Source organism: Chroicocephalus ridibundus, chromosome 1 (genome assembly GCF_963924245.1).
Source record: "Chroicocephalus ridibundus chromosome 1, bChrRid1.1, whole genome shotgun sequence".
Classification (NCBI taxonomy): domain Eukaryota; kingdom Metazoa; phylum Chordata; class Aves; order Charadriiformes; family Laridae; genus Chroicocephalus; species Chroicocephalus ridibundus.
The window spans coordinates 167,264,936-167,281,952 of NC_086284.1; the positions used below are offsets into that span (position 1 = coordinate 167,264,936).

Below are 17,017 nucleotides of genomic sequence, written 5' to 3' on the forward strand. Positions count from 1 at the left end.
TAACCTGCTCTGGTGTACCAGCACAGCCTTGCGTGTCAGACATGACATATATGACAGAAGCCCCTGGCTTCTGCCACGGGGCTCAGCCCATTGCCAGCTTCAGTCACAGAGAAAAGCCTTCCAGCTGAAGCAGGTGCTGGGGCACGGCACAGGCTCACAAGCTGCTTCCTTCTATCCAGGATTCATTTTAAGGCTCAGCATGGCTTCCAGCACAAAGTTACCTTACTTTAGCAAAACAGGCAGAAGTTTACATATTTGTCCTTGCCTCTGAGAAGGCCAGGGAGATGAGCATCCAGATCACAGAAGCCACTTCAAGGCAAGGTCACCCAGCCATGATTGGCTTCAGATCTCTACTTGTCAAAGTCTTTCCCCACCAAGAGAGAATACAGCTCCATGCAACTCATCATACAGCTTCCCCCACACCAGTCCTCATCTTTATCCCTACATCTTCACGTGTCAATAACTACTGCACAGACCTTTCCACAGACTTCAGCATATTTTTGGATGTTAACCCACAAGCTCTTTGAGGCAGAAAAGCAACTCCCCCGTGCATTTTCTGTGCTACCTGGGTAAATTGGTAATACGTGGTCCTGTACATCTCAGGTGATCGGGGAAGCAAAGGGCTGACATGGCTCACAAAGCTGAGCACTTCCACCAGGAGGCTGTCCCTGCTCAAGCAGGAGAGGCTAAAGAACGTGGCAAAGGGGGAGAGCTCTCAAAGTTTTTTATCCGTGTGTCCTGCTTGGCACAGGATATGCAAACATTGCTGCTTCAGGGGCTCTCCCTTTCCAGGAAAGAACAGAGCAATTAGCTTTCCAAAGGGCTTGTTGTGTTTAAAAAAAAAAAAAAAGAGAAAGAAAAGAAAGAAAGCCTTATTTGCTACGTGTGTAAGATACAAAGATAAAGACACTCACCAAAGATTTCATTGATACTATGCCCTCCAGCAAGCCGTCTTCCCATTGCAGGTTTATCAACAACAGAAAGCTAACGGGTCCCTGTACTAGCCACATCATCTTCTACATCTGCTGCTTCTACTGAATTCAAGAGCGCCACAACTGTCTGCTATAGGATTTTCAAAGGAACACAGCAGTCACATACTCAAAAACAGCTCATGCAAACGCAAGACCAAGACTAGGGACAGCAAATCAGCAATTCCCCTTCCCTCAGCTTAACACAACCCTGGTGGAAAGGGAGAGTCCTCACTAATCACAAAGAGCTGCTCATCAGCCAGACCAAGTAGCAGCATCTGACCTGTGAAAGCAGCGCCGGCATTTTCAAAGAGGGGAGGTAGCCTGGCAGTCGGAGGATGGATCTTCAAAAAAGTCACCCTCTGAAACAGATAAAGGCAGCGCAACTGGCATAAAAGAAGTCATATCTGAGTGGGAGCCTTGAAAGGACTGAAGAGTCACAAAACACTAGCATGCTTTGCAAGGAAGGGCTCTCTTAAACTCAGCTGAGATGAGCAAACCTGGCTGCAGCCAGCCAGCTGAACGCCAGAAGCAGCGAGACTATCTCTAAATTTTATTTTAGAGAGAGCAGACTAGCAAATCCATTTCAGACATTTCTTCCATAGATCTTTTATAAACACATGTCACTATGTTATCTACTTCGGAGAGCATAGCCAATACTTCATTTGCATTTTTTAAAGTTCGCGTTTTTATCTAACCTTTTCTTGAAAACTGGAAAGGTGACTCCAAAATTCCTAGTTAACACTAAAGCCATCCTCACCAACACATGGAGAGAGCCTAAGCTAAGATACACATATGAGTTGAGTGTATCCAATGGAAAATAGTCCATAGCTCTGCAGAATTGTGCCTAGGCTCTGTCAAAGAAGTCTATTAGGCTGTATGCTTCATATTGTTGATTGTGTTTGGAGAAGACCAGTCCTTAACAACCAAAGAGAGCCTCTGGCGTTCATAAAGATAAAGATTTAACACACCTGTAAGCGTGCACATGAGCAGCAGTAATAAGAAATCACTCACTAGTGGCAAATTTCTCATTCTGAATACATATTGAGGGAGAAGTAGTATTACTTTCCTGCTGATGATACATCAAGCACAGAAGCTGGCAAGGACAGATCAGGCTGGGTATCTCCCGTTATAAATTCCCTTCAACTCAGCTACAATAAAGACGACCAAGTATATCCAATTACATGCTTGACTGGGGTACCTTAAGTTCTGTTGCTTTAAATAAAATTGAACGAGCCTCCACACATTGTCTCCCAGGCTTGCTCCATGGATCCTTTGCCCCCTTACATTGCTACTGCAAGAAAGAAGGTGCTTTTTTGACTCCAACTCTCATTCTGCAAAAAATGTTTTTTTCCTACATCAAAGCCAAGAAATTTAATTTTTTAGCCCTGTTCATGGGATGGAGCAGATGTAGAAGAAAAATTACACAAAGGAATCATTTTCTTCTGAAAAGCCAGCATTGTCCAAGCCATTCAACCTTATCATGCAACCCTTCTCTACCTCACACAGATGACTTGCAGAGCAAGTTTTGCTATTTGCCTTTCTTTACACAGAGATGCACTTGTGGGTGAAAATCTTGAGGAGGATTAAAGGGGACTTAGATCAGCCCAAATGGGAAACACGTGCCAAAAAACCTGCCTTCCTTGACAATAGCAAAATAGGGAGGTGGAATTGATGGAAAGAAGTAGTCACTGTGAGAGGCCTGTCAACAGGGTTCTTTTTCTGCCTTTGCTAGGATTTGAATGGAAGACAAAACATTTCTGCACAGAAAGCCCCCATTGCATTTCCCTTTCCTCAGGAACCCTTAGCAATCACCAAGCCCAAGGGAAGGCAGGAACTTTTATCAGAGTCCTATCCCTATTTTAGGGAGAGGCAACAGAGACCAGCCTGTACATCTCTGCAATTATGAGGATCCTCCAGCAGAGAAGGCAAAGATAAAAATAGTCATCTTCCCTTTGGGCATGCAAAATTACCCAGTGTTAACCTCCAGTAAACACAGCTTCAGGTTTCTAGATGCTGCAAAAGTGCTGACCCAGCTCCAAGGGCATCCACCCCTCCCTGAAGACCTACAGTGTCAACAGCTGAAGACTGCACAGTGCCACTGTCTCCTCTTGCACAACTGGGCATGACCTTGGCACAGTCCAACACGCATCCTACCATGAAACATGACATATACTGGATTAGAGAAAGTACTATTATCATCATTACAAGTTTTCATATCTGAAGCGTCCTCAGGAAGAGATACAGCACTGGAGGCATGGCTGTATTCATCCCTGTGCCAGAAAGCAAGCAACTATTCCCATTTCTTAGGTGCCAGAGGAATGAAACATCCTTAGCTCTCCCTTTTAAAATACTGTTATTCAGAAGGAGCTTTCATAGTCTGACCGTGGAAAAAAGCCACCTGAAGACTAAGAAAGTGTCCTGTAACTTGTTTTTTTTTTTTGGGGGGGGGGGGGGGGGGGGGAAGCTCAGGAGTTAACCACAAAGCTTGGAATTCTGTCAGAAACCCATATTTGGATTCTCCATGATTACACAGTGATAGTTCCCCCCATCCCCCAAATCTACTGGTAAGTGCATAAGCAAGAGCAGTAAGAATTCAGAATGACTACATGGACTACTACTGGCACCAAAGCTGGATTTTTACAGCATTCGCTCTGCAACATTTACAAGAATTAATTGCTCACTTGAATGTTTACAGAAGCTCCTTACATGCCATTGCAAGGAAACCACAAATTCATATTTATGTAACATCAAAATGCTTGATACACGCCTGTGTCTTTCGCAGGTCATGCAATTGATTTCATTCCTTCTTAAGTACTTCCAAGGGCTTTTTTAAGTATGCTGGATATTTTCCTTCTTCACTGCTTGGCTAAAGTGGGAATGTTTACTAATTTCAGTCCTGCTTTGTAAACTAAGGCCCTCAAGATTCCAAATCACTTTGTACTCAGAGTTCCCTCCTAAATGGAGTCTCTTCTCAGCTCAAGTTAATGGTCTTGCTAGAAAGTCATCATATGTAACTCTTCCCCCTTGGTCATCACTACTTTTTTTTTTTTTTTTTGGAAGGTGGGCTGCCAGGTCCTCAGAACAGGCTGTGTTCCTCATGATTATTTTAAGCACACTTACGCTCAGGCTGCCACCACAGAAAACACCCAGGATTCCCCATCCTGGTTCCCAGCTGTGCTTTTCTGCCCACATGTTCCCTTGCAGCGCCTGGGCAGCAGGTGCATGGCACTGGGGAACCGAGATAGCCAAATCCATTTCAGACAGGTCGGTTCATCACAGGACCTGCTCTGGACCACTGTGTGGTTGCAGGGACTGCTACTTTTTGCAGCGATCCTCACTTATCACACTGACATCAATGTTTAATTTTACTCCTCCCCTCCAAAGGATTGTTCCACTTCTGCTAGCTCTGGAACACTTAAATGAAAGACACTATATCCCCATTTTTTACTGACCAAGATAGTCACCTATGCAGTATTAAAAAATCAAAACTCTAAAGCATTATTTAAAATATGTATTACAAGTATATAAACAATCATCTTCTCATTACGGACTTGGGCAGTGCAGAATTGTTTCAAACTGCAAACATCCCCCCGAACATCTTTCAGGAACACAGCTTTTGTTGAAACTTCACTTGAGTTTCAACCACAAAAAAAAAAAAAGTCAGGTTGTGTTAGCCCGATACTACCTTACAGTAGATTAACCCTCCACTTCAGCTCCCTGCTGTGCAAAGCCTGGAGAGGCGTGCTTCAGAACCGCCCCTCAAGAGTCCTCCTGACTGAACAAACACACTGGAATCAGTTCTTGTACGAAAGTATGCAGCCACACACATACCAGCGCTGGTATTTTCTGAACTGTGTTTTACCCAGAGAGAGACAGGTCTCACTCCATTCTTTTGCCCTCACGTTTCATCAGAACGGCTACGGATTTTGCTTTAGTCTGGCTGCAAATTCTGTTTTGACCAAATCCATCTTTAGACACTCCCTATTCCGCTTCAGTTATACAAACACCCTCCGACCTAGCCCTCATGGTGTAGTCACAGTAAGAAACTATTTCCTGCCCCCTCCAACCTGTTGAGATATTTTTAGTTGAAATTGAATGCACATACCTGTGGCAGGTGAGGCACCAGTGAGAATGTGGGTGTGGCGAGACCTTTGCTTTTCTAATGCCAAATGTTTCTACAGCTTGTCATTCCACATCAAGGGAGGTGGCCAGCTGTCTAGGAGTCACTCCTCTCAAGGTGGCTCTGCACCCTTTTACAAGGAGCAGCTCGACTTCTCTCTTCTGTTCCTCTTGCAACTGCAGAGGAAGAACAGAGAACCTTTGACCCCAGCAAGGGGCAAGACAGATCCGCCTGGCTGTTGCAGACTTCCACAAAGGAAATAATACATCAAGATGCTTAGATACTCCACCAATCCATTAAAGAAAGCCTCATACTACTTCCGAAAGGAATGACCATGCCCTACCTCCTCCAGCAGTAAAAACTGCCCTTCACAAGATTGGCTCAGAACTGACTCTGCATGCCACCCGTTACATAGCTGGGAATAACACTAAGTGGTTTTCCAGAGACCCAGGAGCCTCAGAGGGATTTAATCTTCATTTGCTGATAGCGGGACCAACCCTGTCCCACTTGTGAAGGGTAAGAGATTTTGTTCAAGCATCAGGAGGACAGAAAACCAGTTGCGAGAGCTCCCTTGCTCCGTGAGGAATAAGCATTTGCGTCTGCACCCATATGCTCACTCATTTTATTTTTTGATTTCTGGTGCATTCTCAGGCTGCTTCCTCTTACCTGTGGGGATCCCTACAAAAGGCCCCATAGAATTAACTTGTTACAGGGCTTCCACCCCAGCCTCTCTCCACTAGGACCATGGAAGACACACACTCTCTTCCTGCTTTGTAAGAATACTCTTCGCAGTCAACATACCCTTACTTATCTGCCGCTGATCTTACACTGCTTTAGAGCTATCAAACTTGAATGCAAGTATTCAGGGGATTTGAGTAAGTTGCTACAAAAAAAAAAAAAACCAAACAAGGACAAAGCAAGAACACTGGCACTCTTCTCACACCAGACAGTACGTTTGTTCCTGATGAGAAGACAACAGAGCTGTTTTAAATAAAAAAGAAAAAACATGTTCCCCATAGTTTTAATCATGCTGTATTTCTTGCAGTTTTGCAAAATGTGCTGCCCCAAACGGAAGTATAAGAGTATTCTGACAAGCATACATGTCTATACTGGATTTATGTTGACACTATGAAGTAAGCGTTGTGCTCATCTTGACTACTTCCATTTAGATCTAAAAAATAATCTTTTGAACATTGTTTTTCACTTTGCAGAAAATCTAGTCTATGAGTGGTTATAATGGACATTATATTTTCACGTTCAGTGATCATGAAGAAGCTTCCAACCCTCCTCCGCCCACCAGCAGAAACGCCCAGTGTGAAAGTTTTTATTGCCAATGGGAACTAGCACTAGCCTTCTGGTTTGACATGAAGGTAAGTACATTTACCCCATTCTTGCAAGACTCTACTTACACAGCACTGAACTCTGCCTAAAACAGGGAAATAAATAGGGAAACACAGAAATAGCCTGTATGGTACCTGTTTTTCTTCACCACCCAGCTCGTTGAGCTGCTTCCCTATGTAAATACCACCCTCTTGCGTTGGTTTGCAAGTACTACAAGAACCAGCCACAAAACCAAATGCAAACCAAACCCCAGACCTCCTTGAGCTTGCAATCGTTACAGATTCCGGATAGAATTTCAGGTAGTGAATAACCTGATCCTGCTGAAACAGGTTCTCTCTGTGCTGGGCCACTCTTCAGCTGACACCTCTAAGGCACTCGTGTCACATCTGAATCGCTAAGATTGACCTAAGAAGAAAACCTTCTGGCATAACCAATATTCAAAATGAGGAGACCAGGTCAGTGATAAGACAAGGAAAACCAGGTATCTTTAAAATTAAGCAAAATATATTTGGAGTTCTGCATGTCACATGGACGTAGTCACCAAGGCAAGGGCATCACAGCTGTGCTGTGGAAATTCAGTTGCTTCTTTTTAACTTTTTCCTCTCTTTCTTCTGATGGACCTATCTGACCCCAGATGCACTCAGTTTGGGTAGTGAGACAGGCTGCAGCACTGGGAAAGCTGCGCTCACACCGCACCTCTTTGTGAATGAGCAGGGCCAGACCACAGCTGCTTTCTGGTCCAGAGGTGATAGTCTCGTGTCTCTGAAAGGAAGACCGTTCTCATGGTACCACAATGGGCCAAGCTCGGTCTTTAACTGGTGAAGCAGAAGAGAGGAAGTCACTTTCCAGGTGGACTGCCCAATTTCATAAGTAGTTAAAAAAAAATATCCACTGCAGATGGCTTGGTAGACTGTTTTTGTCGAGCTCAAGTAGCCATAAAGAGAAAAATAAAAAAGTCTGTCCGAATACTGAACTAGAAGGCTTTCCTTTTCTTCTTTTTCCCACCTGCCACCTTATTCCTGACACCAATAGCTTCTTCTGTATCATCATCATCATTCCGAGATCGCTTCTTCTCTCCCTGCTCCCGTAGCTCCTGCAATGCAATCAAGAGATTGACCCTGAGTTCTGGCAGATGAGGAAATTCAGACTGCAACAGCGAGTAGAGGGACAAAAAGCCAGCACCCACCATTCGAGCAAATCTCTGGGCCTCAGCCACACGCTCTGTCAGCATCATAACTTCTTCCTCTTGCATGGGGAATGCTGGCAGTTTCTTGCCAATCAGGTGTTCAATGCGCTGGAACAACTCTACATCATACCTGAGAAAAGCCAAGACACCAGCTTGAATCAGCCCTCCTGAGAGTGCTTCAGCTGTCACCACCCACAGATATCATCCCTTATCTTCAGCCCACAGATATGGTTAGCTTGTGCTGATGGTCTCACAAGCAACTCTTAATTGCATCCGAATGATGCTATCGTCTGGGATGCCCTCACTGATTTATTCACCTCATCTCTGTTCAGAAGTATTTGGCAAAGACTTTTTTTTTTTAGACAAATACTTCAGTACTTATAAAAAAAATTCCCACATTTACTTAACCTGCATCATATATTGTAAAAATATATGTATATTATACAATCAAGTTATAAACGCTTCTGCTCACTACATGCCTGCTTCTAGAATTTATCCTAAGATCTTTCTCTCTCCCCACCCTGGAGCTTGAATTCTCTTCCCTTTAACTAAATAAATCCAAGCACCAACTCAAAATGAAAAGTAGTATTTTCGTCTCACCCAGGATAAGGTCAGATGTTTTCTGCTCTGAAACACAGCTGGGAAGAATAAGGCTGCCACTTTTTAACACTTACTGTGTGACAAAGGTGATAGATTTGCCAGATCTCCCAGCTCGAGCTGTTCTCCCAACACGATGAATGTAATCCTGAAAACAGTTTTCTTGATAAGCAATAAGATATGTGCACCAAACACAGAAGTTATGGGAAATTCACCCTTATTATTTTTCTTTAGAAAAGAACAAGAAAATAGTGAGAAAATACAGCTATGTGCAGCACTGGGATTTGAGAAGATACTGGCTTGTGGAGGCATGTATTTTAACATTTGAATGCTTCTCTTTCTAAAGGAGAAAAGCACCTTCAATTATTGAAGGCTGCAGGATAAAAGCTGTGATACATGACTTTGCTAATGAACTACCACTTCCTTGTAAAGCTAATATTTAAAGCTTTGCCAATGCCTGCATTTTCAGTCTTGGAATCTAGCGCTCTCCATAGCCTGTCTTCCAGACAAACTCTCTGGCAAGTAGATTTAAGTTTGGCAAGCACAGCGAAAGGGAGGATGAATGAGAAAAATTTGGAAGCGTCTGATCTACTGAATGGCTTCTGTTTATATGGTTCTAGGCTGTTTTCCAGGTTTTATACTGCATTATGAAATTACAATACTCCCTTCTCCATGCAGTATCTGTAGAGAAAGAAAGCATCATGAGAAAGGATGTGTTCCATGACCTGGTTAGCCAAGAGGGAGGGAAGGGCACAAAAACTGTAACGATGTAATTCAAGCTGCTGCACCTTTTTTTTTTTTTTTTAAACTTTCATCCTTTTACAGTGTCAAAAGCAGTGTCATCAAAAGAACCACCATATTTCTTTCTGTTTGCAATGGGTAGTATTCTTTGATCATTATAAGGAACAACAGCAATTCCTGAAATGCATGTTAATGGTATGTTTTCTGAAACTAGGCTGGGAAACAAAGTCACACCCCTAATACTATACTTCCTATAAAGTAGAGAGTTAGTAACTCACTTTTTTCAGTTTGCTGTACTTTTGTGGTATGAAGGTGAAAGAGATTAAAGACATCTTTCTTGATCAAATCCTCATTGAACATAATGGGACAATTTTAACTTTTTTTTTTTTTTTAAACACAGTTTAAAATGTGAACTCAGACCTGGATTACAGGAACAGAGATGACTACCTGAAACTAGCAATACCTTAAAACCATTTTCAAAGTCTAGAAATCCTTTAATGTAATATGACAAAACACATACTCTGAGCAGAAATACAAAGACACAGAATGTCCCTCACTTCCTCTCTTCACTTATGGGATCAGCTCTACAATCCAGATGAGGCCACCCAAACAGAGATAACAACTCAATTGCAGCGGCTGAACCACAGCTTTTGATCTACAGAAGTGTGAACTAGACTTCCAGTCAGCAGAACAGAGAAAAGGTGTCTTTGTTCCTTTGTCTAGCTTCACTATGCCTCCCAGTGACCAGAAGCTCTCAGCTGGCACACAGACTAGCTTACCTTAGAGTGCGTAGGAATATCAAAGTTTATCACCACATCTACATGTGGGATGTCCAGACCTCTGCTTGCAACATCAGTAGCCAGCAGAATAGAACGTGCCTTTGCCTTGAACTTGTTTAGAGCGCCCAAGCGTTTATTCTGGAAGAGAGGAGAACAAAAAGGGAATGAGAGAATAATGCTCATCATGGTTAATATGCTCTGGTTGAAATACTGGTACAGAAGAACTGGGGGAGAAACTATTCAAAAAAATCTCACTTCTCTAATTTCTTTCTGAACTATTACAGAATCAGTGGCAGTATTCATATTAGTTAAAGTTCTTAGGATCAGTCCTATCCACTGTTTGTGAAAAACTCCTCCTGCAAGGTAGTTGTGAGTCAGTACGCTGCAGCTCACTTCCCAAGCAACAGGTCTCCTCTCTGCTCCATTCTGTGGGGTATGCCCTTACCTGACTCATCTGCCCATGGAGAGGAATGGCAGTGAACCCCAGGTTGCGAAGCAGTAGAGCAGTCCTCTGCGTATTGTTACACGTGCTACAGAATATCATGAAAGAGTTTCCAGCTAGTTCATTCAAGATATAAACCAGGTAGCTGTCCTGTAAAGAAATAGACAGAGAAAAAAAAGAAAAAAGAAGATATAATCACATATGCCACATTGAAGAGTAAGTAAAAGCCAGAGAAGATGACAAGATATTGGGCAGACGTGGGAACAGCAAGACAAGACACAATCAGATAAGGGAAGAAAACAGAAGTGGCATTACCTTGAATTTGGAGGGGATGAAAATGTAGTATTGCTGCAGTTTCTCAACTGTCTGATATTTGGAAGAAACAGCACATTTAACAGGATTCTTCAGAGCAGCACGTTGGAGTTTTTGAACCTGGGAAGATCAATGTAAGTTAGTACTAGATGGACAGAGATCTTGTCAGAAACCTGTATCATACGGTCTAGTCAACAATATAACCTGATGAAAGGAGAACTAAAGCAGAGTAACTCTGCTCTCACCTTCTTGGTCATGGTAGCAGAAAACAGGAATGTCTTTCTGTCTCGAGGAATCACTTTTAATATCTTATCCACCTGTAAAAATAGAAAGGAAATGGAAATGCTGAATACAACAGCAATCAAGACATAAGCCTCCTACAAATACAATGATCATCCAAATGAAGAGTAATACATGTGTGCAACTCAGACTCACAGTAGGACCACATTTCCCCTCTTCTACAAGGAAGGTGTAGGCTGATAGCTTGTTAACGCTTAGGCAGTGAGAATACCAGAAGTCCAACAGCAGTGCAAATATAAGGCAATATTCCTGCAGGAACACATGTGTGATCACATTCTACAGTAACTGCATCCATGTCAGGTGCTCCAGAGAAACCAGTAGGTTTCAGAGATAAAATGCCTCCTACTGTCTTGCTAGTGCTCTGCAGAACTCTGCTAAATTCTACTGCCACCATAGACTTTTGTGCAATTATTAGATCTTAGTTACGATTTGCTATTAATTTCTACAGAACAGCTCAGTGTTTACTACGTGACCGTATGAAGCAATTTTAAAGGGACTAATCTGGTGTTCCAAACTCTTCTTTTAGTAGATTCCTACCTCTGTCTCAAAATCCATGTTAAGGATCCGGTCAGCCTCATCCATCACTAGGAATTTCAGAGCTCGTAAGTTGAAGCCCTTTGTGTTCTCCAGATGGTCAACTAGACGGCCAGGGGTAGCTACCAACAAAATCATGAGAGCAAATTTAGAATGAAAGCAAAGGAAAAGATCCAAAGAGACAAGAGTCATCCGTTACAGAAACTGGATTTTTTGCCCAAGAGAAGTAAAGGTAGATTGCTTTGTGGGAAGGATTCTTTCATAGGATATCTTCAGAGTGTTTTGAAATAAGACTAATGGAGTCAGACTCTCTGAACAATGCCCTCCTTTCCCCTCTCCCCCTAAACGAGACCACAGAATAGACTGTAGACGAGCTGTACTAAGAAGGATGAGATCAGCATTTTGAATACTTGAGCAGAATGAAAAACTAAGCCAAAGGTGGTCTTAGCAGGAATGCTTTGGAATGCGCTTGTAGCAGCCAGGCTACTGGCATGTACTTTAGAAATATTAACAAGCCAGTACTCAGATCTCAGGACGAAAACAAATGAAGGATGTACTCTCACTTCTCCTTCAAATGCACAAAACTTTTTGGCACTCTTTCTTTGGACTGCTGCAGTTTGATAATATTCATACCCCATATCCCCAGTACATTAACTTACCAATTATAACATGGGGTTTCTTGGCTAAGGCCAGAGATTGAGACATCGTGTCAATTCCACCCACAATAACCGCTGCAGGACAAATAAAATATAATGAATCTCTCGGTGTAGCACCAGCCAGCCCCTGGCATCTTAGTGTTTCCTCCTACTCCCTGCCACCCACAACAACTTTGTGCAAATGAAAGGCTACTTATCTTTACAAGAATTCACTTTACTTTAGCACACCTGACCTTCTGAGGCCTCTTAAGCCATACGATTAAGTCCTTCCTGGCCCTGGGTATTTAATTTTCACAGCTGAAGAGCTACAGGCAGAATCTGTTCCTTGCAGCTTAACTCAGCTGCAAAAATCTAGGAATCCTCAAAATACCCACAAAGCTTTTATGTTTGTAGCTAATATCTAAAGAACCAATATAGAGAGTCTGAAGGAAAAATTAAACTACATCATACTACATAGAGTGGAGTTCTGTTCAATTTCACTGGACACAAACTTACTATTGAGAAGATTCTCTTCTATTTCCATCTTTAACTGTTTAGACATAAAATACAGAAGAGCTGCAGACTACTGCATGAGGAAAGACCATACAGTCTTTCTTTCCCAAACCTGGTACCAGATCTCTGTCTTCAGGCAACACAAGTTTTCTCACCTTTTGTTCAACCCTCCATACAAATACTCTCTACTTTTTCCCTTTGCAATTTAAAGCTAACAAACTTCAGTCTTCAGGAAAACTGCTTCAATATCACAAAGCTACTTACTAGTGTGGACACCAATGGAGGACCCAAGAGCTTCAAACTGCTCGGAGATTTGGAAGGCCAGCTCCCTTGTTGGTGTGAGGACAAGAGCAAATAATCGCTGAGGTGTTTCCAGCAGTGCTTGAAGAATTGGCAAAGCAAAGGCTCCTGTTTTTCCAGAGCCAGTTTCTGCCAGTCCAATGATATCTCTGCCTACAAGGAGCAGCAAGGAGGTCAAAAACTGTTACAAGTCTAGACCAGAGAAAGAAGCAGGCAACAGGGTAGAATTCATCAGTAGAATCCATTCTGACCTCCTAAATTGCTAAAGCTGAGAAGAACACGCTGCCAACAGGTTTTAAACTGGAGAAGACTTCTCAGGAATGCAATTTTACTTTTTTTTCCCCCCCAAGAGAATCATGGAGTAAAAGAGTCTGACAACAGTTAAGTACTAGGACAGAGTAGACACTGAAAGTTTATTCCCTGTCACTACATTGTTCTGTTCCTGCTTCATGTTGTTTGCTTTTTTTTTTTTTAAATAAAACCACAACCAAATATTCTAGAAGCAGAAACGTTTGACGATTCAGTAATTTATTTTCCTGTAATTCCAGGATGTTTACAGAAAGTCACTGTGGTTTGGTTATTACTCACTCCAGAAATCTAATTTCAAAAAATTGCCTGCTCACAGCAAAGCAGATTATACAAACTTTGTAATCAATCAAGGCATCTCCAATTTCAGACACACAGCTATCTACCAGAAGAGTCACAGTCCTAAATCTATCAGAAGTTTCCTGTGTATTCCTGAGTATTTCAGAAGAAAATGGCTGATGCGGACTAGCAGCTCAAATGATTGACAATAATTCTATTTACCAGGAAGTGTCAGAACCACAGAACAATAGCGAACACTCAAGAACTTGTTTGTACCCATTTGAAAGTTTACACTTGCAGGCAGTGTTACAGAAGAAATTAGTATTCCAAACTCCACCTAGGAAGTACACAAGAATGAAAACAGACACTACTTCTAAACAGAGCTCTTCAACGATGAAGAAGTGAGAACACTGTCATCCCTGCCACTTACTTCTCCCTCAGCAAAATTAATTCACATAGAGCTCCTAGGGCATCCCGATTCAGGATCACAGAAGCATACTGCTCACCTTGGAGAGCCACTGGAATAGCCTCAACTTGGATCTTTGTTGGAACCTTCCATCCTAACTGGTCACAAGCTTCACAAAGGACATCTGTCACTCCCTGAACATTAGTGAAAAGAGAAAAGGGAAACAGACATCACCAAGGAGACCTAAATTAAATCATAGAGTTACGTTACATACATGCTGCAACACAGCCAAGCTTCTCTCTAGCAGTGACAAACCCCATCAGCCCCTCAACGGAACTACATAAAAAGTCAGGCTGCTCACAGAGATCCCCATCTCTGTCAAGTCACTTCATGGGTTTGTTCAAAACTGTTGGAGGTGAGTGTCATCAGTAAGAAACTAGTAATTTTTCCCTAGTTTACACAAGGAGCTTTCCACACACAGTCTCTCTTCCCCTCTGGGAGTATGCCATGAACATGGAAAAAGAAAAACACCTGGGCAAGGTAAGACAATTGGAAATACATGTAGCCGGCCGAGGAGCACAGATCGGGGCAGCAACGCCATCCTCACCGGGGCACAGGCCCAAAGCCCCCAGACCTCCCGCCCGAGCACAGCGCCGCGCCCGCCGAGGCCCACGTATCTGCCCCCCCCGCGCACCGGCGGCTCCGCCGGGCCTAGGGCCGCTTGCAGACGCGGAGAGCCGCAGCCCAGGGGCGAGCACGACGAGGCGGCGTGGGGCACGGCCTGGCACATGGCGCTGTGCGAGGAGCTGCCCTCCGGCCTGACATGCGGGGCGAGGGCAGGAGGGTGCTCCGCGGGGCGGGGGAGGGAACAGCGGGGCAAGAAGCCGTGCCTCACCAGGTCCTTGAAACTCCGTGGCTCTTCCACCGCCGCCTCCGGCTCGGCCGCCTGCCCTTCCTCCTCTCCTGCCGCCATTTTGGACTGCCCCCTTCTGAAGCAGCGCAGAGCATTGTGGGAGTTGCAGTCCGCCTCCCCTTGGGGTGTTATGGGATTTGTAGTTCGGAGGAACGAGCCAATCGGAGCGGGTGGGGCGGGGCTCGCGGGGCCACGCGCGGCGGCCGTTGACCGGCGGGTAACGTGGAGGAGCCGACGTCGGCGGAGTCACTGTGTGTGTGGCAGCGTCCTGGCTCTGCATGTTGCGGGATGTCAGTTGTTTAGCGTAAATAATTAAGTTTTAATTAGAATAATTTATTTAGGATTATGATACGGCATTATTTGTGCTCTTTGCCTGGCTTTGCTTGGCATGAGTGGCTAGATTTGCTGAAGCCTTTAGGCCGCAATATTTTTCTTAGTAATTTTCCTAGCAGCCGGTACAGTGCTGTGTTTAGTCTTTTAGTATGGGAAAGATGTTGATAGCACGCTGATGTTTTGGTAGTGTTTTTCCCAAGCCTGGGGCTCTTCAGTTCTCCATGTTCTGCCAGCGAGGGCAGGTGCACAAGGAGCGTAAACCACAAGATAAGGAGGCTACAACCATCAGCTGAAACTGCAAATCAGCAAGATAAAGAGCCTGCCTGCCTGGACACGGAAACAAGAACCCAATAAGATGTTAGAAGACCCCAGACCAAAAGTCACCATCGGACTAAAAGACACACGGACAGCGTGTGAAGAGCGTGTGAGGGCTGGGTGTATGGTTCACAAGGGTATAATTGCCCAGGATTTCTTTGTTCAGGGGCCCTCTCTTCAGAGGCATCCAGCCTGACCTGTCATTACTACCGTACCTTTAAATTAAATTAATTATTTTATAAAATCCAATGCCTGAGACTCTACTATGGGAAACTTACGGCCTTGCCTGAAGAAGGAGAAGGCGTGCCTGAGGGAAAGTGTGTGTGTGTGTGTGTGTGACACCATGAATGGTGTGTGGGTGCTCAGGCAGTGGCTTCTCCTTTAACACTGTGCAAGGTTATTAAGCAGCACAGTGTGTCATTAAGCAGAAGGTGTTTCTTCTCAACATGTGCAAGGCATGTTTTCTTTAAACTTAATTGGGCTTATGCTTCTGCAAGGGGGGTGTTGTTTTATGTGGCAAGGGCTTTGCTTTTCTAAATTAGAAGCTGTGTGTGGATTTTCACTGAAGTCCAGAGAGGCCTCCAGGGAAGGGGGAGTTACGGATCTATAGCCACCTGTATTGGGGTAAGAGTATACTGAATTGGCTGCTTTAAAACCTGCCTGCTTGGCATTAACCACAAATGGCTAGGCCTCTGGCCTGCAGCTCAACATTTGCATTGCTTAGGCAGTGTGTGATGGTGTTCTGTATTCATAAATTCTACAGTTGTGAAAGAACAAGACAAAATGAGCTAGCCAGGCACAAGAATACAAGAATATATATGAACTTGCATATATAATACCTATAAAGAGCAAATTAACTTTTTCAGAAGTGTTGGCATGAAACATTTTGAATACTAGGGAAGAGAAGAAAAAAAGAAAAGAAGTGTCATTGTTCTACCTTGTTTTCCTGTTTATGGTAATTGCCAATGTGCAACTTTGAAGTGCCAGAAATACATAAAATAAACTGAACTGTGGGAACTCACAGCATGAAATGAGAGAAGAGAGGATGGGAATAGATGCAAACATTCCTCCAGCTCACTTGATTGCGGCTGTTGTGACTCAGGCAGGGAGCATGCAAGTGCAGAGTGAGAGGTGAAAATGGTGAAGGATTTAGTGTCTTTCCAGGGGAAAGCAGCATCAGAATACCATGTCATGATGGTAGTTCTGAGCTCGTTGGTTTCCATCTGGTCTGGGTATGGCCTCTCTGACCTGTAGTCCCACTGCTGATTGCAGCAGGGCAACCTTGCAGCTAGGTGAACATCCTTTGTTTTAGGGAAAAGGATGCTAATGTACCCAAGAGCTTGGGCTTTGAAAGGACAGCAGAGCTGACTGCAAAATGAAACTCGTGACTGCGTTTCTGAGCAGACCTCCCTCTCTCGTGCTCTTTGGGAAGCCCAGCTGGGTGTGCTCGCAGTGGAAATGCTGACGTACCTGAGCATCTGTCACTGGATTCCGAGCGTGCCATTTCCTCTGCTCCCAGAACAATGAGGAAAGTGAGAGGAAATCCGAACAAACTCTCTGCATGACAGAGAAAGGAGAGGAAACCTGAAACAATTCACTGGGCAGCAGTGGAAATGAAACTGCTGCATCCCACTGTGCTCAGGAGCAATGATTTTAAAATAAATTAAAAAAAAAAAAACAACAAAAAATCCTAA

General features: G+C 43.7%; 1 protein-coding gene across 1 annotated transcript; it reads right to left on the minus strand.

The window, feature by feature from the left end:
* Positions 1-6,914: 6,914 nt before the first annotated feature.
* DDX47 (DEAD-box helicase 47) lies at positions 6,915-14,756 on the minus strand. Its single transcript, XM_063322612.1, has 12 exons — positions 14,658-14,756; positions 13,863-13,956; positions 12,736-12,924; positions 11,983-12,054; positions 11,327-11,445; positions 10,735-10,806; positions 10,493-10,609; positions 10,181-10,327; positions 9,736-9,873; positions 8,293-8,363; positions 7,619-7,748; positions 6,915-7,525 (listed from the first exon to the last, which is right to left on the minus strand). Exons 1-12 carry the CDS (start codon positions 14,733-14,735, stop codon positions 7,406-7,408), a joined length of 1,347 nt encoding a protein of 448 aa, XP_063178682.1. The 5' UTR covers positions 14,736-14,756; the 3' UTR covers positions 6,915-7,405.
* Between the last annotated feature and the right edge of the window lie 2,261 nt (positions 14,757-17,017).